This window comes from Notechis scutatus, chromosome 2 (genome assembly GCF_049901735.1).
Source record: "Notechis scutatus isolate UNSWTSFEM ecotype Mainland chromosome 2, rNotScu1.2, whole genome shotgun sequence".
Lineage (NCBI taxonomy): Eukaryota > Metazoa > Chordata > Lepidosauria > Squamata > Elapidae > Notechis > Notechis scutatus.
The window spans coordinates 153,932,009-153,955,008 of record NC_142010.1 but is presented as its reverse complement, the minus strand read 5'-3'; the positions used below and the strand labels follow the sequence as shown (position 1 = coordinate 153,955,008).

At 39.2% G+C, this 23,000-nt stretch overlaps 1 protein-coding gene across 1 annotated transcript in view; it reads right to left on the bottom strand.

Moving 5' to 3' along the window:
* The window catches only part of PPP1R3F (protein phosphatase 1 regulatory subunit 3F), a 52,209-nt gene extending 44,379 nt beyond the window's left edge, over positions 1-7,830 (bottom strand). The window contains exon 1 of the mRNA XM_026676172.2: positions 6,648-7,830. Within this exon, the coding sequence (XP_026531957.2) occupies positions 6,648-7,750 (1,103 nt within the window). The 5' untranslated portion in view covers positions 7,751-7,830. The remainder of the gene's footprint in view (positions 1-6,647) is intronic.
* Positions 7,831-23,000: the final 15,170 nt, after the last annotated feature.

The following is a 23,000-nucleotide window of genomic DNA, read 5'->3' as shown; positions in this document are numbered from 1 at the left end:
CAATCAAATGAAATAAATACAACCTGGTGAAAAAGAAATACGAATCAAATAGGGCTTTCCTGAAACGGCCAAGAGCACATTCAAAAACTGCACGAGGGCTGAGCATAAACTGGGGAACGCGATGGCAAGCCACGTGATGGAAGGAGAAGCGTTCCTCAGAAATTAAGCTCAGCCTACAACAGCAGAAACTGAAGCTCCACCCACTCTCTGGACGATCCAAACAGCTCTAAGGAGAATACCATGAACTGTATGAAGCAGTGGTGGGATTCAATTTTTTTTACTACCAGTTCGGTGGGCGTGGCTTGGTAGGCATGGCAGGATACTGTAAAATCTCCAGTCAGAAGTGGTATTTGCCAGTTCTCCAAACAACTCAAATATTCCGCTATCGGTTCTCCAGAACTGGTCAGAACCTGCTGAATACCCACCTCTGGTATGAAGAATGAATAATTCAGTATTAAAGCAACTATTCATTAGAAGTACCAATAATAAAATTTAAATTTAAATATTTTGGGTGCATAAGTAAAGATAAGAATTACTGGGTGCTTAGGATCCTTGGAAAAAACAAAGGGAACTGAAAAAGAGGGAACCAGAAGACAAGATGGCTAAATACTAACAGTGATGATACAGGCAGGAATTTAAAAAGAAGCAGTTATCAACAGACAATCCTAGTATAATCAGGTTCATCACAGTATAAAAATAAGAAAACAACTAAACAACAACAAATTGGTCATCCAGATTTTCACAAACCAGAATATGAGAAAGTGCTGCAGACTCCATCCTGGTATTGAAAACAAATTCCTGGATTAAGACTGTGCTCAGCTATACTCTGATGCTTAACTCTAAGAGTACACTGATAATATTGAGGGTTTCCGTAGTACAAAATACTAGTGGAGTTGGTTTTCTGATTAGGTCAGCTAGATGCAGCAAGCCTAAATGATACTCATATGACTCCTTTATTGTTGCCATTGACTTGCAAAATAAACCAGAGGAACAGAGATGATGGTGGGTATAGCCTGAAGGCTAAAGTCTATGAAGAATGGTTAAAAGAACTGGGTATGTTTTGCCTAAAGCAGGGATCCCCAACCTTTTGCGCCGCGGCCCGGTACCGCATCAGCTGGGCGCCGCTGACCGGTACCGGCATCAACTGGGTGCCGCCATCTTTTTTGAAAAAGTGCTTCCGGTGACCTCACCGGAAGCACTTTTTCGTCAAAAAGATGGCGGCCTATGCTTCGGTGAGCTTTTTCGGGTAGAAATGGCTTTCTACCCGGAAAAGCTCACCGAGCACTGGCGCCGCCATCTTTTTGATGAAAAAGTGCTTCGGTGAGCTTTCTACCGGAAAAGCTCACGGAAGCACTTTTTTACCAAAAAAGATGGCGGCGCCAGCAACCAGCGGCCCGGTAAGAGTTGTTCGCGGATCGGTATCGGTCCGCGGACCGGTGGTTGGGGACCCCTGGCCTAAAGGACAGAAAGCTAAATGTGACATAATAGCAGTATTTCAATACAATGTCACATGAAAGGATGTAGATGACTTAAAAAGTTCTAAGGAAACTGACAAGGAAACCCAAACCCATAGCAAACCTAAACCAAATCCATCTAGAGCTAATTGCAAAAAATACTTGTACTAGCAACATAGAATGGTGACAAACCTCCCAATGAGATTACATTTTTAATTGCCTTTTTAGTGGATAACATAAAAAATGTCAAGAGAAATAATATCAACACACCAGTCTCCAAAGTTAGAGACTCCTGGGGTCCAATGATATAATGGATTGTTATGATTTTAGAAATAATACTGAAGACTTTACCAGAAGGATCCCAAACTACCACAACAAACCTATGCCTAGGCAAGGAAACACCTGTTTGAGTTTCTTCAGATATAATTACAACATGGCAAAACAATAGTCCCTCTTATCATCCACACTGAATGCAACAGATACAAAATTGTCAAAATTCAGATTCTCTTTAAATTTTAAAAGAGGGGGCGGGGGCAGAATCTACATTTCTATCCAGCACTTCACATGCAGACAGAATAATATTCATAATAAATAGACACTGAGAGTTCAACCTCCTCCAGTCTTCACCAAACAGAAAAATGCTGTATATAAATGCTACATTGCATCTAGAACATAGAATTGAGGAATACATATATTTTATGCATTTTGTAAGTTATGTTTTATTATTTCTTTGTAAAGCAATGTACCCAGAGTCTTGGGGAGGCAGGCAGGCAGGCACACAAGATCATTCTTCCTCATTTTTCCATGTTCTGCTCTTTATATGGGGCTTTGTATCCATTGTCAAACCTATTCCATGGTTCCCTTAATATGTGTGTAAGAAAACTCTTTCTTGGACTGATCAATATTCATGAGCGTGTAGTTACTCGTAAGGAACTTTGCCTTAAGTCAAATTCTCTTAATAACCCTAGTGGGTGTGCCTTCCTTTCTCCTGGATCAATAACTAAGAGAACAATCTGCAGCTATGTTTATTACTTTTTCATACCAAACTCTATCTACCTAAGTACATGTTCTATGCCTTAGTTGTAAGCCTTTATTTTAAGAACATAAGGGGAGAAAAATCCTCCTAATTATGCACATTAAATAAATGGAATATGGTTCTATGTCAGTATCATAAGAATCAGATATGTTGCTTCCAGACTAGAACGCCTACTAAGACTACTAAGCAACTTTTTATACAGCATTTAGTATAATATTCAACAAATTCCCAGGTATAGTGGGTTTTCTTCTCTTTACTTTTGATCATAGGTAAATCTGATTCAGCAATAGTCTTTGCAGATTCTATCTTTTGTGTTCCTCCCTGTTAAAAGCCTGGAGGGATCAATCATCAATACCCTCTTAACTGATCTTTGAATAGGCTCTCTAAAGTAATGCAACTTTAACTATCTCTATGGGTTGAGAAAATGGAACTAAGTATCATAGAGGAGGAAATAGTGTGAGCACTCAACCAGTTGCCTAACTGCAAAGTCCTAGGAGTTGATGGAATTCCTGGAGGGTTGATGAGACCAGAGCCAATAAAAGGACTGACAAGCACTTTGCCAAAGTGTATGGAAGTGTGGCCTGGAGCCAAAAGAATGGAAAAGGTCAATATTTATCCCAATACCAAAGAAAGGTGATACAAAAGACCATTTCAACCACCAAACCATAGCCTTGATACCACATGTGAGTAAAATTCTCTTGAAGATAATTTAGTATCATTTGAATTCAACTGCCAACAGGGAACTGCCTGATATACAAGCAGGATTTCAGAAAGGAAAAGGAATGTGTGATCATATTGCCAATCTATGTTGGATGGTGGAAAAAGCAAAGGAATACCAAAAAGTCTTCTACATGTGCTTCATTGACTATACAAAAGCCTTCAACTGAGTATAGTCATTGTACTCTGACCAGGCACCCACTGTAAGAATGGAATATGGAGACACAAAATGGTTCAGAACTGAAAAACGCACTTAGCAAGTTTAAATCTTGTCACCTAGAATACCATCCAACAGGTACACAGAAATAGCTATGAGAAGTGCACATTTGGAGGAATCTACCATTGGGGTTAAAATCGGTGGTGGGAATATCAACCTCTGATATGCAGATGATACAACATTGCCCATGGAAAGCGAGAAGGATCTGGAGAGGTTAAACCTCAGAGTCAAAAATGAAAGTGAAAAAATCGAACTGCACCTTAACATCAAGAAAACAAAGATAAAGACAACTGCAGAGAACACATAGGTCAGAGTGCAGATCGACAATCAGACCATCAAAACAGTAAAGAAATTCATCTTCCTAGACTCTACAATCAGCCAGTGGTGACTGCAGCCCTGAGATCAGAAGGCGTATAGCACTTGGAAGAACTATAATGTCTACCATGAATAACATCTGAAAGAGTAAAGACATCAGCCTCGCAACCAAATGCAGATTAGTTAATGCAATATTTTTTCCAATTACTACTTATGGCTGTGAAACTTGTATTCTAGAAGAAGAGTGGATGCATTTGACCTGTGGGGCTGGAGACGACTACTACACATCCCATGAGCTGCAGAAATAAAGTCTTAGACCGAACTTCACCAAAAGTATCACTTGAAGCCAAGATCACCAAACAGAGGCTGTTGTTATATTTTGGTCATGTCAAGAGAGCTGATTCACTCGAAAAGTCAATCATGCTGGGAGTAATCAGTGGAAAAGGAGAATGGGCCACTCTAGCACCTGCTGGCTGGACATTACAAAAGATGATACTGGGATGACCATTGCAGCTGTGAAGGTGGTGATGCAAGACAGAGGGGCATGGAGAGTGCTGATCCCTAGAGTGGTTGAGGGTCAGATATGACTGAATGGCTGATGATGAAGACTATGGGTTGAGGAGATAATCTCCTGTCACAATCAACAGAGAAGAAATATGGACAAAACCAGCAAACAGGAAATCTTTAATTAAATGCAAAGAAGGATTAAAAGCTTCAGTAGTGGTTTGTCTACCATGGCTAGGCTGATGCTAAAAAATCAGTTTATTCCTCCTCCCATGTGTACATTCAAGTATCTATAACAGTGATAAAATAACACCTTAGAACAAAAAAGAATACTAGACTGCTGAATTGTAATGATTTTTCCCATTTCCCCCCCAATATAGGTTTATGAACAAAGTAAGGCAATTCCAAGAAAAAAGACTACTGCAGAATCAGATGGAAAAAGCTATGGAATGCTATGCTTATAAAATATTCACCACTGATGATAATCATTTGTAGGCGACAATCTTCTTTATTACAGTACATAGAAAATGAGTTGTACTTATGTTAGTTCTCAATTCTGGTCTAGGGTGGACTGTTTTCACAAGTGGTACTAAAAGGAACAAACTCACTTGCTGTGTACACACCAGTATTTCTTATAGCATAATAAAAAAAATCTTTCCTACAGTAAGAAATTAGGCTGTTTGATCAAAATAAGGTATTCAGAAATTGACAATTCAGTATCCTTAATGACACATCAAAAACTCCTGCACAGTTTATGAGGTAAAGTGAGCAAGATTGTGTCAGTCAGAAAATCTGGGGCTATCAGTAAACATACAACATGTGGACAGGAAGCTATAAAGTGGTGGTGGTTCATATAAACCCCTGCCTTGACAGCGAATTGGTACAGTCCTTATATAGATTTACTTTTGAAATGAAAAATATTTTAAGAAACCTGAACCAATCAGGGCCCAAGATGCATACAGGTAGTCCTTGACCTATGGTCACATTTGGGATGAGAACTTAGTGATATAAATGCCCAATTTGATAACCTTTTTGCTGTACTCATTAAGCAAATCACACAGCTGTTAAGCAAACCTGGCTTGCCCCATTGACTTCACTTGTTGGAGATCAGCTAAGGTTACAAATGGTGATCATGTGACTTGGGAGACTGCAACAGACGTAAATACATGCTGGTTGCCAAGCACCTGAATTTTGATCATGTGCCTGTGTAGACATTGCACCAGCCATAAGTGCGAGGATCGGTTGTAAGTCACTGTTTTCAACACTATCATAACTTCAACAATCATTAAACAAATGGTCATAAGTCAAGGATTACCTTTATGTGCATTTTTAAGCAATCCACATTGATACATTTGTTGCTGGAAACAGTGCTACATGTGCAGCAATCTGCTTTACTGCATACATAAAGGTAGGGAACCTCCCATAAAACATTTTTTTAAATAATCTGAATAGAAATTACTATAGTATGCATTTGCCTTAAAACTATCCTCTTCAACTTTCTCTTTTTAAGTCTTCATACTTTCTATCATTAGCAAAATGATGCTTTCTGGATCATGTGTGAAAATATATTGAAGATTAACTGGAATGGGACAGGAGGAATCTCACACCTTCTTTGCTGATTATATTATCTTCAGTAATACCCATCTCACAATTTGAGAATGTTCATGTATCAGGGTAAAACAAAAAGTTCCAAGAATTCTGCCTTATGGTGAATATGTGTCTTTTCATTATGCCACTTCTAACCTTTTACTAAAAGAAGTACCTTAAATCCAGATATCTCTCTTTATTTATTGCTCTTCCATCATTGCCGATTCCTGATTTCAGTTTGATTACAGAGACATATCCCAAAAATCTTAATTCATTCATCACCCAAAATAAAAAATCACTGTTCAGACACTCCCACTAGCAGAGGACTCAAGCAAAAGGGATTAAGCAGCATGCATCAGCACTCTTTTTCCTTCATAGTAAATTAGATTTCTTTGGAATGCTGGCTTCTATCGCAACTAGAGTACAACTAGTAAATGTCATTTGCATAACTGAAGGAAACAGAATCTAGAAAATGGGCAAGAATTTGAAACAAACTTCTCTTTAGTTCCTAAATACCCATTTTTTTTCTTGTCCATTTGTGGTCTTAAGTCTATGAAAGATACCTGAAAAAGAGACATAGATTAACTGATAACGTAATATTAGATTTAAAAAAACCCTGGATATAAATGGAGTAGAAGAGCAAAGATACTCAGGTCTTGGAGTACAACTACAACTCACTTCATCTTTGGGGTTGATGGGAGTTATAGGGCAATTGTTCTGGAGGGCACTGCATTGGAGAAAATTAGATTACAAGAATGGAACTGATAATTCAAAGATGCACTTTCTTCAGGTATATGAAGGGCACTGAAAGCATTACCTGATTTTGACTGGCCTCATACAGCTCTTGAGCCGACGTGATTCACCTTCTTTAGAAGACCTCGTGGGTAGAACTTGGGTAGCCGCTGCCCCCTTCAGTACCACACTATAATTCTTGCCCTGGTTATTGGCCCAGTAAACTCCTTCTTCGGTCTGATAGCGCACCACAAAATCAAGCTGGGCTCCTCCTCCTTCCTCATCTTCCTCATCCTCATCGCCAAACTCCAGGCAGAAGGCAAAGCGGTCAGTCAGGCCTCCATCTGGTGAGCCCCCTGAAATATAGAGGGCAGGGTAATCCCGGTGACTTTGCCACCGGTCTTTGCTGGCCCGCACATGCACAGCCTTGTGGTAAGAAACGTTGAGCACACGCACAGTACCACGAAGCACTCGTGGCTCTCCAGGCTGTGGTGGCAAAACTTCTTCCAATTCTACCTTGGCCTGGCGCAGCCGTTCAAGCTTCTCATCCTCATCTTGCCCCACTGGTTGCAACACAAAGGATGGCAAAAGGTAGGGGGTACTTGTGGAGGGGGGGAGGGAGGCCAAGAAAGGCACCACCTCAGGGGGAGACTCTGGCGAAGGCGGTGGCCAAGGCTGGTAGCGCCGCCAGCGTGCCAAGGGCAGGCCCAAGGCATCAGCAAACAGCACATGCCGGCCTGCGGTGTGCTGACAGGGCTCCTCCATGGGGGTGGCAGCTGCAGTGGCATGTTGGGAAAACAGTCCAGGGTGCCCTTGAGCATGCTGGGAGGGGAGCCCTCGGCTGTCCTGCACTGCATGCTGGGAAGGTGGCCCAGGCAGGCCTGGGGGATGCTGAGAAAGTGGCCTGGCCAAGTGCTGGTGGTGCCCGTCATCCTCCCCGTCGTCCTCTGACGAAGAGCAGTTCTCTGGGGCGCTGGGGTGCTGAGGCCTGGGCACCGGGGAGGAGCGTGGCATGAGAGCCCGGGCTGGGGGATCTTCTTCTTCCTCCTCCTCCTCCTCTCCGTCTTCTTCGCCGTCGTCTTCCTCCCCCTCCTCCTCCTCCTCCTCCTCGGCCGCCTCCCGAGTGAGAGGCAAGGGAGGCTGTGGCGGCGGTGGCGGGGAGGAGGAGGAGGCCCCCGCGCGAGCCATGGCGGGCGGCTGGGAGGACGGCGGACTAGCGGCGCAGACAGCTGCTGCTGCTATTGCCGAAGCTGCCGGGCGGGGGGCGGAGGACGAGGACGACGACAGCGAGCCGGGGTGGAGCGAGCCGGGAGAGGGAGGTGGAGCGAGCAGAGCAAGGCGAGGAACGCGGGAGTCGCAGGCTGGTGTCAGGCAGGCTAGCGGCTGCGCCAATCGGAAAGCAGAGCGTAAAACTGGGGGGGAAGACCCTCTCCGTCTCCTTTACCCGAGAAAAACCCGCAGGCGGGCGACCCTAGCCGGCAAGCAAAGCGTCGGCAAAGCAGTCGAGACCGAAGCACATCTATGCCGGCCGACGCGCAGATAAATGGGGGAGGAAAGGCTGCGCACGGCGTCGCCTCCCTCCTCCCGAGCCCCCTCCGGTCGGATGAACTCATTGTGGCTGACAGAAAGCCAGGGACACAATTTGAGCTTGATTGCTTGGTGGAGGGCAGTTATTTTATAATCTCCGAACATCTGTCAGAGAGAAAACGGTGAGGAAAGAAAATGATATAAGCTGTGACGTACGCCTGCATTTTTATATCAGGGCATAGATCTAAGAGGAGGTAAAGTGGCAGCGTAGCCTATCCCAGGAAAGGCACTCTTGATCCGTGTTTTTTAAAAATCATCTCTTTATCCCAGGCCATGCGAAAGGAAATTGGAGTATCCTCACCTGTAATAAATGCATGCTTTTTATTGCACCACATTGTTCAAAATAAAACAGTTACAAATCCAATATGGAGAATACATTCATTAGATCAAGTTCTCAATCAGATTGATCTGAAATATTTTAAGCCAACTGTATATATGTTACATATAAATGTCACAATTAAATTCATACTTATTGGATGACAGCAGTTTAAATTTATAAGAATTAAATATGGTTTACTATAACATTTAAAGTATATCCAAAATGATTAATTACCATAAATGTATTTGTGTTGTTCAGATACAAGTGTGATAAAAACAGCAGTTTGGGTTGCAGAATTCTTGAATAGGTATGCATAGAGATGTCTTAATATGTCACATAATTTTCCTTTTATTTATTTAGCATATTATACAAGGAAACAGAAAGGGGTTTGTTTTCTCAAGGAACAGGTGTCACTTGGAATATGGCCTTCATCATTTGCCCATCGCTGAAGACTAATAGACTAATAGATTGGTTAAAGACTAATAGATTTGTTAAAACAACACTTCTTGGCTGACATAAATGTAGAACCCCACTACCTCCCTCCACTCATGTAGAATGGAATACATCAGGTTTCATCACTGGTAGTTTTTAAATATTTTTGCTCTGTATATAAGAAAAAGTAATTAAAATAAACATAATAATATTAAAATATTATTCCCAAAGAATTAACCTGGAAGTTTATAAAATGATTATATTTGTTGACAACACCAAATTATTTAAAAAGTTAAAACAAAAAAGGCAGCAAAGAATTGACAAAGACTCAATGGCAGAATAAGTATTAAAATAACAAACATGATTCCACACATACATATAAAGTAGAAAAGGAAATATTTTTCTTCCTCATACTACTAGAAACTAGGATCTCCCAATTAAACTGAAAGTGAAAAAGTCAGCAACAAATGATGTTAATGATTTATTAAATGTATATCATGCTCAACTGCCTAGAGAAATGCACATTCATACAGTACATAAATAATTAAATTCACTTTTATATAGTAATTGGAGAAATGAATGAAGCATAACATTAGCAAATCAATCAGAATAGTTGTATATGGCCTTCAGTATCAGTGTGAAAATAATGGTCTACTCATGTCCTTTTTATAGACTTCCCGTAGTCATCTAATTCATTCACTCATTCAATGTTAGCAGTGCAAAAGGTTAAGCAAAAACAAAAAAATGAATGCTTCTCTTAAGACACTTGAAACTGGTTGATAATAAGGAGACAATGAGAAGAAGAAAGGGGGGCACTAAGGATGCAGGAAGGAAGAGGATTTAAAACAGAATTATATAGCAATAGCAATAACACTTAGACTTATATACCGCTTTATAGCCCTCTCTAAGCGGTTTACAGAGTCAGCATATTGCACCCAACAATTTGGGTCCTCATTTTGCCCACCTCAGAAGAATGGAAGGCTGAGTCAACCTTGAGCCTGGTGGGACTTGAACTGCCAAATTGTAGGCAGCTGGCTGCAGAATTAGCTTGCAGTACTGCACTCTTACCACTGCGCCACAGAGGCTCCTCACTTATACATACTGTAAAATAATCCAATGGAAGAGCTGTTTAGAGATATTGCAGCAACTAGAACTCTGCCAGATGTTTTGGAGAGAGCTGAAAATATTTTGGAATCCAAATAAGATGACAGAAATATGCAGACAATAGAGATATCATCGTAGTTTATTTCCCTACCTATACCTACAAACAAGCCATTAGAGAGCAAAACATAAATGTGATGCAGCACTTACTTTTTGTCAGAAGTAAGGTAGAACATGCCATACAAAGGAACCAAGTTGGGTGCAGCCAAGATTTTTTGAACGATGGAGCTATTCTAGCTACAGAAAATGGCATCAATTTCCGAGCAAGATATGAGAGATGAACGAACAGAATTAATGAAGAGCATCTCAAAATTGTTTGAAAAAGCAGGCAAGTTTTTGATTTTCAATTTTACAGAAGACAATGTTGAAAAAGCACTATGCAATCTAAAACCATCTCTATCTATTGGACCGAACGGAATATATGCCTTTCTTAAAAAAGCTATCCACTGCCATAGCCGAACCTCTAAGCATAATCTTTGAAAAATCTTTCAGGACCAGCTCCTTGCGAAAACTATGGTCACAAGCCACGGTCATCCGTATCTTCAAAAAGGGAGACCCCAGCCTAGTTGAAAATTACAGACCAATCTCTTTATGCTGCGTCACCTGTAAAGTCATGGAATCAATTATTAACCCATCCAACTCGGTCAGGGCAAAGCAATAGACACAATCTACATAGACTTCTGTAAAGCCTTTGATTCAGTGATACACGAAAAACTACTCCTAAAACCAAAATCTTACGATATCTCCGGACACCTGCATAACTGGATAGAAGCATTCCTGTCAAACAGACAACAAATGGTCAAAATTGGGAGCGTCCTATCAAATTCTGTACCTGTCAACAGTGGTGTCCCCCAAGGCAGTGTTCTAGGATCAACTCTTTTCATACTCCACATAAATGACCTCTATGATCATATCAAGAGCAACTGCGTTCTTTTCGCTGATGATGTAAAGCTATTCAACACCACAGACAATACTGCTACCCTTCAAAAAGACCTTGACTATGTATCAGAATGGTCAAACAAATGGCAACTTCAAATCTCAACAAATAAATGCTCTGTCCTACATATTGGCAAAAAAAAAAACCCCAGAAAATAAAATACAGGCTGAATAGTCAAGACCTTGTTGATGATCCAAACTCTGTCAAGGATCTTGGAGTACTCATCTCTAATGATCTAAGTGCTAGAGCCCACTGTAACTACATAGCCAAAAAGGCATTAAGAGTTGTTAACCTAATCTTACGTAGCTTTTTCTCTGGTAATATACTAATAACTAGAGCGTACAAAACATTTGCTAGACCAATACTCGAATACAGCTCATCAGTCTGGAACCCACATTACATATCTGATATTAACACAGTTGAGAAAGTCCAGAAATATTTCACAAGAAGAGTTCACTCCTCTACTTGTTGCAGAATACCTTATGCCACCAGACTCGATATTCTAGACCTAGAAAACCTAGAACTACGCCGCCTTCGGTCCGATCTAAGTATAGTATATAAAATCATACATTGCAATGTCCTACCTGTCAATGAATACTTCAGCTTCAACCATAACAACACAAGAGCAAACAATAGATGCAAACTCAAGGTTAATCGCACCAAACTTTTTTTTTTTTTAAAAAAAAATTAAGACAAACATAAGCAAACACAACATAAAAACATCAAACCATCTTCCATATATGTGCATACAGTATGTCGGTTGGTTTACAAATTGTTTTGTGCTTCCACTTCGTAGTCTTCAATTACAATTACATTGTATATGTTCTCATATTGTCAATCAAATATTCCTAGTTACATTAATATCATTATTAATCATTTGACTATACTATTATTCATTCATGTTTTACAAGATAATCCATATTTTACTTAAATTGTTTTATGACAGTTCATATTTCCATCTCAAATCTATCCTATAATCATTTTCTAGATATAATAAAAAATACATCTTTATGTTCTAAAAATCTACATATTTCATTACCATGTTTTATTGTCTAACCATTGATAGAATAGATCCCAAATTTTATAAAATTGTTTATCTTCTTGTTCTCTGATTTCAAATGTCAATCTACTCATTTCAGCACATTCCATTATTTTCTTAATAATTTCCTCCTGTGATGGTATTTTCTCATTTTTCCAATTTTTGGCAAATACAATCCTAGCCGCTGTTAATACATTTACAATCAAATATTTCAGTTCTTTATTGTATAATTCTGGTATAATTCCCAATAAAAATATCTCTGGTTTCAAGTCTATATGCTTTTTTGTCATTTTTTCCAAGCATGTGTGGATTTTAGTTCAATATCTTTTTGCATCCAAGCATGTCCACCACATATGGTAATATGAACTAGGTATCTGATGACATTTCCAACATTTATCCGATTTGTTCTTAAACATTCTCACGATTCTCGTTGGGGGTAGGTGCCACCTGTAAAACATCTTATACAAATTTTCTTTATATGCAGTTGACATTGTCATTTTATAGTTTTGAGACCACAATTTTTGCCATTTCTCTAAATCAATCCCATATCCAAAATTTTTCCCCCAAGCAATCATCGTTTCTTTAACTTGTTCTTCCTCCAATTTAAATTCTAATAAATGTCCATAAAGTTTTTTGATTACCTTTTCATCAGTACCCATCAAAATTTTATCCAAATCAGTCAACTTATCATAGATACCTTCTGTTTTAAAATCTTTATCAAATCTACATTGTATTTGCAAATATGAAAACCAATTCATCTTTACACCTTGTTCTTCCAACGCTTGCATAGATTTAAGTTCACCCTTTTCATTCAATATCTCACCATATCTAACTGTTTGTTCCTTTTTATATATTATTGGATAAGAAAAAGCTTCAATGGTAGGTATCCATAATGAAATTTTTAAGTAATATTGTCTTTTTATCTTCTCCCAATTTAAAAACAATGCCTCTCAAATGTAATGTCTTCTAAAATACCCCTGTGTTGGTCTTCCGGTTTGAGCTTCTTCGGCGACAGACCAAAACTTTGTCTCTGCGAGACTTCGATCCGTGCTCACCACTGGAGCGCCCCAAGCCGGCTGGTTTCGGGGCTAAGCCACCCCGTAGAGGTGGTGAAGAGGGGGGAGACTGCCTGCAGGGTTGAGGAGAGCCGCATCTCTCCTCCCCAGCTGGCCATTACTCCCTTTCCTGAAGGCGGTTGCAGCGGTGGTCAGAAATGGCCACCACAAAGAAGAACTCGACCGTAAAAGAATGTGCAGGAGGAAGATAAGAAGATAAAGTTTTGGTTGACCGGGTCAAACAGCAAAAGCAACAAATAAGGTACCCTGGAATTTAAACTATTAAAAAAAAACAATAACGTTCCCTAAGAAGATTTTTAATCTGCAAAGGAGAGAGAAAGGGGAAAAGATTTGGGGTTTTTTTCTCCTTTTCCTATACTGACAGCTAAGAGCTAAGCAAGAAATTGGAAAAAAAATCCACTTTGACATTAATAGGCATTTAATGCTGAAAATAAAAAGTCAAAGAGATAATAAAGATTTCTGGATACTTAAAAGCTTTTGAAAACAGGAAAGGAGAGAAAAAGAATAAAAGGGCAGGATCTGGAAGGGAGGAGACTGCCTGGAATTAAAAAGAACTTACAGCAAAATCTCAACAAGAATTCCAAAAGATACATTCTAACTGAAATATCGCAACAAAAACCCCAGGAAGAGAAAGTGGAAAAAGAAATAAGAAGAAATAACTCGGGACTATCTGGATTACTTGATGATTTCTGGATTCTTGGTTATTATATTTGAATGACTAAAATCAATCAGGTGGTTGTTTAAAACTGTTTAAAATGGCTCCACTTTTAGAAGAACTGAAAATGGAACTTAAAAATTACAAAGAAGATGCACAAGAAGGGAGAGGTTCTTTTGGCTTCGTATTTCAGTTTTTAGAAATGGAGATTTGGAATTATGAGAAACAACAAGAAATGCCTGCAGAACAAGAAGATTGTGACAAAGAAGAAGCCATCTTTAATGAACAAGTAATCTTAGGTGGGGGGAAAAAAGGAAAGGGGGAGAAAGAGAATGGAAAATTTAAGATTGGGAAAAACAACTAAAAAAAATAGAGTGAAAAATAAGTATAAAATCAGAAAGCAACAGAAGAGGGAAATGCAGAAGAGAGAATTAGAAGTAGAGAGACAAGGGTGTAAAAAGGGGAGGGAGAAGATGAGAGGGAAGAAAGAAAGGAAAAGAAAGGAAAACAAAATATAGAAAAACAGGGCCTATTTAGAGATAATGGGTGAAAATTTAATGGAAAAAGGGATTCTGCAAAGGTACATAAGATAGTATTGTTATATTAGAAACAGAAATAATTTTAGAACATATGAAACAATGTATGATTAAAATGTCTGATAAAATAGCTATCATAATTCAGTGGAATGCTTGTCAATAAATAAATGTAACAAAATGAATATTTAATGATTTATAAAACATGTGAAGAGAAATAAGGGAAAAAATAATTATGGAGATTATATGTGTTTTTAAGGAAATATGATATTTAATTGAAAAGAAGTGTTAAAGATGTTAAGATTTTAATGATTATTAATGATAGAATTGAATTGGAATGGAATGAGGGTTATAATTACATATAGTCATAATCTTTTTTTTTAAAAGAATATAGTGTGTATTATAAAAATGTACCAAGCAGAATTCGATTGAAAGTTATGTATTATGTATTATATTGAAGGTCATAACCTTAAGGTATATATTGAAGTTTAAATAAGAGTTGAATGGATGTAATTAAAAGATATAAAGGTGTCATACTCCAATTAGTAACTACAGGAGAAAATTTGTTTAATGAGAAAAGATAATATGAAATTGAAACAGAACAGACAAAAGTATAAATATAATGATTTGAATTGAGATGAGATAATCAAAATAAAATTGAGAAAATTAAAAGAGGGGAAAAACTATATAGAAAATGTAGAATAGTATAAGACATGGAATAGAATACAAAAAAGAGCATGAAATTGAGTTTTGTGTCTGTATAAAGAAGTTCAACCCGGGACCATGCTATTTTCAGAACAGATGTTTTACTTGTATTTTGTATGTGTGAAAACCCAAATAAAACTTTATTAAAAAATAAATAAATAAAATACCCCTGTGTTTTAGTTCCCTTATACCAGAGGAGATGTGCTATGTTCCTTCTTGCTTCAAACGTTCTACCATCATCCCAGTGCCAAAGAAGCCCTCCATCAAGGAACTGCCAGTTGCTCTAACATCTGTAGTTAGTGCTGTCCCACCTGAAAACCATCACGGAGCTGCTGTTAGATCCCATGCAGTTTGCATACAGAGCAAATAGATCGACAGATGATGCTATTTAACATGGCTCTGCATTACATCCTACAACACCTTGAATCTCCAAATACCTACGCAAGGGTCCTCTTTGTAGACTTCAGCATTCAATACCATCATTCCAGACACTCTTCTAAGTAAATTAAATCAACTAGCGGTACCTGAACACACTTGTAAGTGGATCATAAGCTTCCTAACAGACAGGAAGCAGCAGGTGAAGCTAGGCGGAATCACATCCAATACCTGTATAATCAGCACAGGGGGCCCCCAAGGCTGTGTGCTATCTCCACTTCTCTTCTCCCTATATACCAATGACTGCATCTCAAACGATCCATCTGTTAAAATACTGAAGTTTGCTGATGACGCAACAGTGATTGGTCTCATTCGAGACAACGATGAATCTGCAAACAGACAGGAGGTTATACAACTTGCCTTGTGGTGTAACCAGAACAATCTGGAACTGAACACACTCAAAACCGTAGAAATGGTGGTAGACTTTAGAAGAAACCCTCCCATACTACCACCTCTTACAATACTAGACAACACAGTATCAACAGTAGAGACCTTCAAATTTCTAGGTTCTACTATATCACATGACCTAAAATGGACACCTAACTTCAAAAACATCATCAAAAAAGCACAACAAAGAATGTTCTTTCTGCGCCAACTCAGAAAGCTCAAACTGCCCAAGGAGCTGCTGATACAATTCTGCAGAGGAATTATTGAGTCTATCATCTGCACCTCTATAACTGTCTGGTTTGGTTCTGCAACCCAACAGGACAGAGACAGACTTCAGAGGATAATTAGGACTGCAGGGAAAAAAATTACTACCCACCTGCCTTCAATTGAGGACCTGTATACTGCATGAGTCAAAAGAGGGCTGTGAAAATATTTACAGATCCCTCACATCCCGAACATAAACTGTTTCAACTCCTTCCCTCAAAATGACACTATAGAGCACTGCACCCCAGAACAACTAGACACAATAACATTTTTTTCCTGAAAGCCATCACTCTGCTAAACTAATAATTTTGTGCTAATTCCTCTTTTTCCATTAGTCCCATTTTATGTTTAGTTATGTCCATTTTAATTTCAATGTCTTTTTTTTTGCGGGAACTTCTGTAATTCTTTTTCCAATCTCTTACAGTCATCTTCCAATATTTTGAAAGTCTTTTTCTGTTTTCTGTTTCTTTTCCTTGTATAGTCTATTATCAAGCCTCTTGTGTAGGCCTTCATCATGTCCCAGAGATTCTGTAAAGATGTATCTTCTTTTTTATTTTCGTTAAAAAAGAAAACCAATTCTTTCTCTATTTTCTGTTTGAAGTCTTTTTCCTTTAATATCATATTATTTAAAGTCCATCTAGATCTCCTCTTTTGTCCTTTCCAAATGACTGTCATTGGGTTGTGGTCTGCCCAAGTGCTTGTTTCTATTTCAATTTCTCGTGTATTAGCAAGTAATTCTGCTGACATCCATATCATATCTATTCTAGACCATAATGCATGTCTGTTTGAATAAAAAGTATATTGCTTATTTTCCACATTTTTCTCTCTCCATGCATCTTTTAGGTTTGCTTCTCCTATCATTAGAAAGAAAGATTTTGGTAGTGTCTTTCTATTTTTCTTTGTTGATTTCTGTGTTTTATAATCCAATTGATCATTAATTATTCCATTGAAATCTTGGGGACCCATATTTCTATGTGTGTCCCATACCAACAAAGTCAAATTTAATTTGATTAGAATTGAAATTAGTTTACTTAAATTTGAAGATAGTTTAATTACATTTGGAATTAGTTAAATTAAATTTGAAATTAAAAATGGAAAATTTTGACTAAACTTTGGAAAAATTAACATAGTTTTTAAATTCTTTCTGGATTGTATGTACGGCAAATGGGCTAGACTGTACAAAATAATTAATTGTATCTGTTAATTTAATATCAGGACTTTAAAAAATCCTAAAATAATATCAGGGCATTTATTACAGATCTCAAAATAGTTTGAAAAAAAAAAATCATCAAAGTTGAGGGAGAAACTCAGGTCTGAATTCGTTTTTTAACACATCATAAAATGCTTATAATAAAATGCTCGTAAAGTGTCTCACATGTGATCCTGCAACTGTATAACTACCCTGTCTTTCTGTCTCTTTAATTTTCCATCCTTATTTCAACTGTACTTCAGTCTTGTTCCCTCCATGCATCTGAAAAAATAAGCTGGGGTTGATAAAAGCTTATGCCTTTTAATAAAATGTCTTTTTATATAACTTTTATTGAAGAAATTTTAACAAAGTTAAAAAAATAAAAATAATAAATATTTTTTATTTTTTTCCCTATTTTCATTATTTACTATTTTTATTATTCCTTAATAAAATGTCTTAATATGATTGGGGCTAAAGTACTAGATTTCTGAAACCAAATTTTCTTTCAATTTCTTAACATCTTCTTGTTTACAGTGTCAGTGAAGTCAACCAACATCTAATCCATAAAATTATTCCTTTTGCTAGTGTATTTGTCCATGTATGTTTATTTAATTATTTTAATTGTAATTCAGCTATAATTATTGATTTAAAAATGAGATACCAAAATGAGTTGATCAGTAATGTGTGAGTTCTTTGTGGAGATTATTTTTTATTTGATTAAAAAAAAACAAATGAAAAACTCTAGGTTTAGGCAGGCACAATCATCAGAAAATGAAAATGCCACATTGATCAAAGCCTGAGGAAACTTTAGAGTTTCAGAAGCAAATTCTACTTTGCTGCTAATATCTTAAGAATGTCAATTATCTCAGGTTCTAGTATGATGGAAATAACAAAAAGTTATAATTCAAAGTAATGAACAATAGTCAATTATTTTATTACTATTGCTTTAGCAAACCAAAGATTATGAGCAATTGTGCAAAAATTAGCACATCCTCTTTGTCAGTTACCATTGTATTCTTAAACTATCTCTTCCTAACCCCTAATACTAAATGAAACATCAATGCATTGCACCAGCATTAGAGGCTTTAGAGAATAAGAGCAAAGTATTACAGTTCGGAAAACTAAATAAAATTACTTTATTAAAAGAATTTTAATTTTAAAAAGACACAGGTACTAACTAGTTATTATAGCAAGCAGAGAAAGCTAGTTCAGTTGGATTACAAACAGGATTAATATACACTTATAATAATATATTTATATAAATACAAGTATATAATTTATATTTATTCACAAGTTAAAAAAGTTGAATTTCCCAAAGGCCCAAGATAAGGAGGCCCAAGATAAGGCCCAAGATAAGGAGATTTTGAAAAATGTGTAGAAGTTAAGCTAGTAATCTCATGAGTCATATTTTTAAATTTATTTTTAAACCACCTGACTCCTAGTGTCTCTGGGTAGTTCACAGTTAACAACACAAGAGGAATAAAATACATAATGCCACTATAGAACCAAAGAACAGAACATGACATAAACCAGATAACAACCAAAGCAAACCTGCAATACCCAGAAGGAAGCTTCAGTCACCCTTGCCAAAGATCTGAGTAAAGAGCTGGGTCTTCAAGTTCTGAAATACCATCCAAGGGGAGGCTATCTAGATCTGGGAGGGAGGGGAGTTTAATATATTTGTTAATATGGTGATCAGCGGATAGAAGACACTAAAAAATAAATAGACTATTTAATTGCTAAAAAGAAGTGGAGGAATCAAAGACATGATCTGGTGCTGGCTGTGGAACAGGTCATGAATTGCTTATCTGTACCTAAATTAAGCTGGAGGAGAAGAAAGAAGAAAGGAGAAGGAGACGGAGAAAATTACATCATTTCCACAACATCCTGAGCATGTACCCTTCATTTTCAAGGAGAATAGTAGAAATTGCTTTGAAGTCCTGAACCTCACTGGTAAGCAAACAAGAGGAATTGTGAAATTAACTTAAAGAAGCTGCTAAGGGTGAATGTGAGAAGAAACTGCAAAAGATGAAACTGAAGAAAACAAACTGGATGTCAGAACAAACCATGGAAATTGGTAAGAAGAGAAGAGAAGCCAAAGCCAAGAAAGACAAAGTCCTCAGGAAGGAAACCAACAAAGAATTTCAGAGAGTTGTCAGAAGAAACAAGAAGTAATATGATAATATCTATATAGACACTGAAGAGGCAAAAACAAGGAAAATCTTCAAAATGATCTCTAAATTCAAAAGGAGGTTCCAACCTCAAATTGGTAAGCCAAAAGATGGATAGTAAGTAATTCAAACAAGATCAAACAAAGATGGAAGAAGTATATTGAAATACTGTAGAGTAGAGATGTCAACATCCAAGATAGCTTATAAGATAATTCCCTTTTTACAATTATCTCTAGCACTGTAGTTTAGAAGATGAAATTAAATCTGTACTCCAGTCATTACAAAGTCAGAAGGCTTCAGAAACTGATAGAATACCCACAAAAATATGATAAGCAACAGGAAAAAAAATCAGTAAAAATTCTAACCAAATTGAAAATAATACTGTGGTCAAAAGATTGGAAGAGATTGATCTATATTCCAATACCATAAAAGGAGATTCAACAGAGTGTGGAAATTATCATATAATATCCTTAATTTCATATGAGAGCAAAATAACGCATAAGATCATCCAGTGCAGCAAAGGATGCTCTGTATGGAAAAGGAGATGCCAGATGTTCAAGCTGGCTTTAAGAAAAGCTGAGGAACATGAAATATTATTCCTGATAAATGCTGGATAATTGTGGGGGGAAAGAATACAAAAAACAAGTCAGTGTTATTATAGAAAGACCTTTAATTCTGTGCACCATATCATGATGTGGAATGTGCTTAGAAAAATGGGAATCCCAATACATCTTTTGTTTTCAGGGGAAACATATACACAGGTTAGGAAGCCACAGTACAGATAGCATTTGGTAAAGTAGATGACACTATGTTGGCACAGATATGGCTGTATACTTTTTGTTCTGAACTAAGCAAGCTCGCTGGCTTGCAATTCTAATAGTTTTCTTTCCATGACAGGTTTGTAAACCTGCACTTCCGATTGGCTCGCTGATAGCGGATCGTGATTGGTCGTTTTTGGCTGATCTGATTGGCTGACAGCGGGTCGCCGCTGATTGGTCACTCCCAGCGTGGCAAACTCAAACCATTGGGTGTTGTGACAGCAGCCAGCTCTATAAAAGGAGCTGCTGCTGCCCAAGTCTTTTCGCTCTGTTCTGAAGTCACTAATAAAGAGTTGGAGTCACTATTTCAATGCCTCGTCTCCGTTCTTGCGCCCATGTTCCCCGACTTAACACTGGCGACGAAGGTGGGATTCGGAGACGATAGAGCTGACTGATCACCGAACGCTAACAGAGCACGTGGCTGAGAGCGCACCAATAAGCGGCAGAATGACTAGCAGTGCTATACCACCCGCTCCATTTGACCCGGCTAACGAAGACTGGGACTCGTATATGGACAGGTTCCAGATGTTCCTGGAGACCAACAATCTAAAGGATGCTACGCCTGGCAAGAAACGAGCTGTATTCCTGACCCATTGCGGTCCCACCGTTTTTAAGATGGCAAAGGCACTTGCAGAACCGGCAGAAGTCAAGACAATGGACTGGGACAACCTCGCCCCAATCCTCAGGGCCCATTATGCCCCAGCAGTGCCAACACTCATCAGGAGACACGAGTTTTACCAGAGGGACCAACAGGAAAGCGAAAGTGTTGGAGACTTCATCGCGGACCTCAGAAACCTGGGAGGACTCTGTGGCTTCGCAAATCTCGAAGAAGCCATGACAGATCGAATTGTCCTGGGTCTAAAAGACCCCACAACCCAGAGCAAGATTTTGGCGAAGGGGGACATCGGCCTCGCAGATGTCATCGCCGATGCTACTGCAGCAGAAGCAACCAGGAAGTCAGCAGCTCGAATGCGCCGAGCGGAACGCACCGCACCACCAACTCGCCAGTCACACTACGCCCTTTTCCGAGAGGCACACAACGACCACCCACCATGAAGACCTCGAATCCTCATCAGAAAGTGAGGAAGAGGAGGTCAACAGACTCAGGTCAGAACGCAATCAGCGAGACCAGCGGAATCGTAAGCCCTCGCATCAATGCGCCGGATGCGGGGGAAATCACCCGCGATCAGACTGCAAATTCCTAGACGCCCTCTGCCGTTCCTGTGGAAAGAGGGGCCACATTGCAAAGGTCTGCAGAAGCAAGCGAGGGTCCAGCCCAAACCGAAGAGAAAATAATTTCCAGCAGACATCAGGCACCCCACCAGTGAATCGGGACCGCCCAAGCAACCCATGGCACCACTACTACAGAAACTGAGCACCAGCCACTTCCACTAGACGAGAAGAGGCGCACCAAACTATCACCATCGGCCACGCTTCATCCCTTGATGCAAGGAAAATCCGAGTGAAGGTCACCATAGAGAATCGACCATGCGTTATGGAAGTCAACTCCGGGTCATCCCTATCAATGGTCTCCTGGAAAACCCTCAGACAGCTGATCCCTGACATCCGTCGCCAGGACCTCAGCACTCAGAAAGTTATATTAAAAGACTACCAAGGAAACAGAATTCCAGTTGCCGGTTCCAGCCACGTCCAAGTCTCCTTCAAAGACCACACTGCAACCCTACCTCTCACCGTCGTCGATAGAGATCGGCCCAGCTTGTTAGGCTTGCAGTGGTTCGCGCTGCTAGGAATTGAACTAGCTGGCATCAATCAGACCGAAAGCGATGACTGGGAAGCTGCCCTCATCCAGGAATTCCAGGACGTTTTTACCGAGAAGCTAGGCAAGTACAAGGGGTCCCCCATATCGTTTAATCTCAGCCCTGATATTGTGCCCATTCGCCTTAAGCCTCGTCGAGTGCCCTTTGCACTAAAACCAAAGATTGATGAACAATTGGACAAATTAATAGCCCAGGGCGTGTTGGAACTGATTGACCACGCCTGATGGGAGACTCCAATTGTAACCCCATAAAACCTGACGGATCTTTGAGAATTTGTGGGATTACAAGGCCACCCTAAATCACGCGCTTCAGCAGAGCGCTTACCCCGTGCCTGTGGTCCAACACCTTCTTCACTCCTTGGGGGCGGGAAAATATTCGCAAAATTGGACCTAGCCCAGGCGTACCAGCAGTTGCCCGTAGATGCAGAAACTGCAGAAGCCCAAACTATAGTCACGCACAGAGGTGCGTTCAAGTGCAATAGACTCCAATTCGGAGTGAGTGTAGCACCGGGCATCTTCCAAAGTCTGATGGAAAGATTGCTACAAGGCATACAAGGGGTTGTGCCATACTTCGATGATGTCTTGATAGCCGCCCCCACTAGAAGCTTATTAGAAAAACGACTACGAATGGTCCTCCAAAAATTCAAAGGCGTGGGCCTGAAGGTCAAGAAGGACAAGTGTCAACTGTGTACTGAGAGGGTTGAATTCCTTGGGTACCTTCTTGACAAACAGGGAATTCACCCTACAGAGAAAAAAATGGCTGCAATAAAAACGCCCGAGACCTAAAAACAAAACAGATCTCCAAGCCTTCCTGGGACTCATCAACTTTTATAACATCTTTCTACCCCAGAAGGCGACTGTTGCTGAACCCCTGCATAGGCTCCTCGACAAGAAGGCTTCCTGGGTCTGGGGACATCGAGAAGAGCGAGCCTTTCAGCAAGTAAAAGACCTTT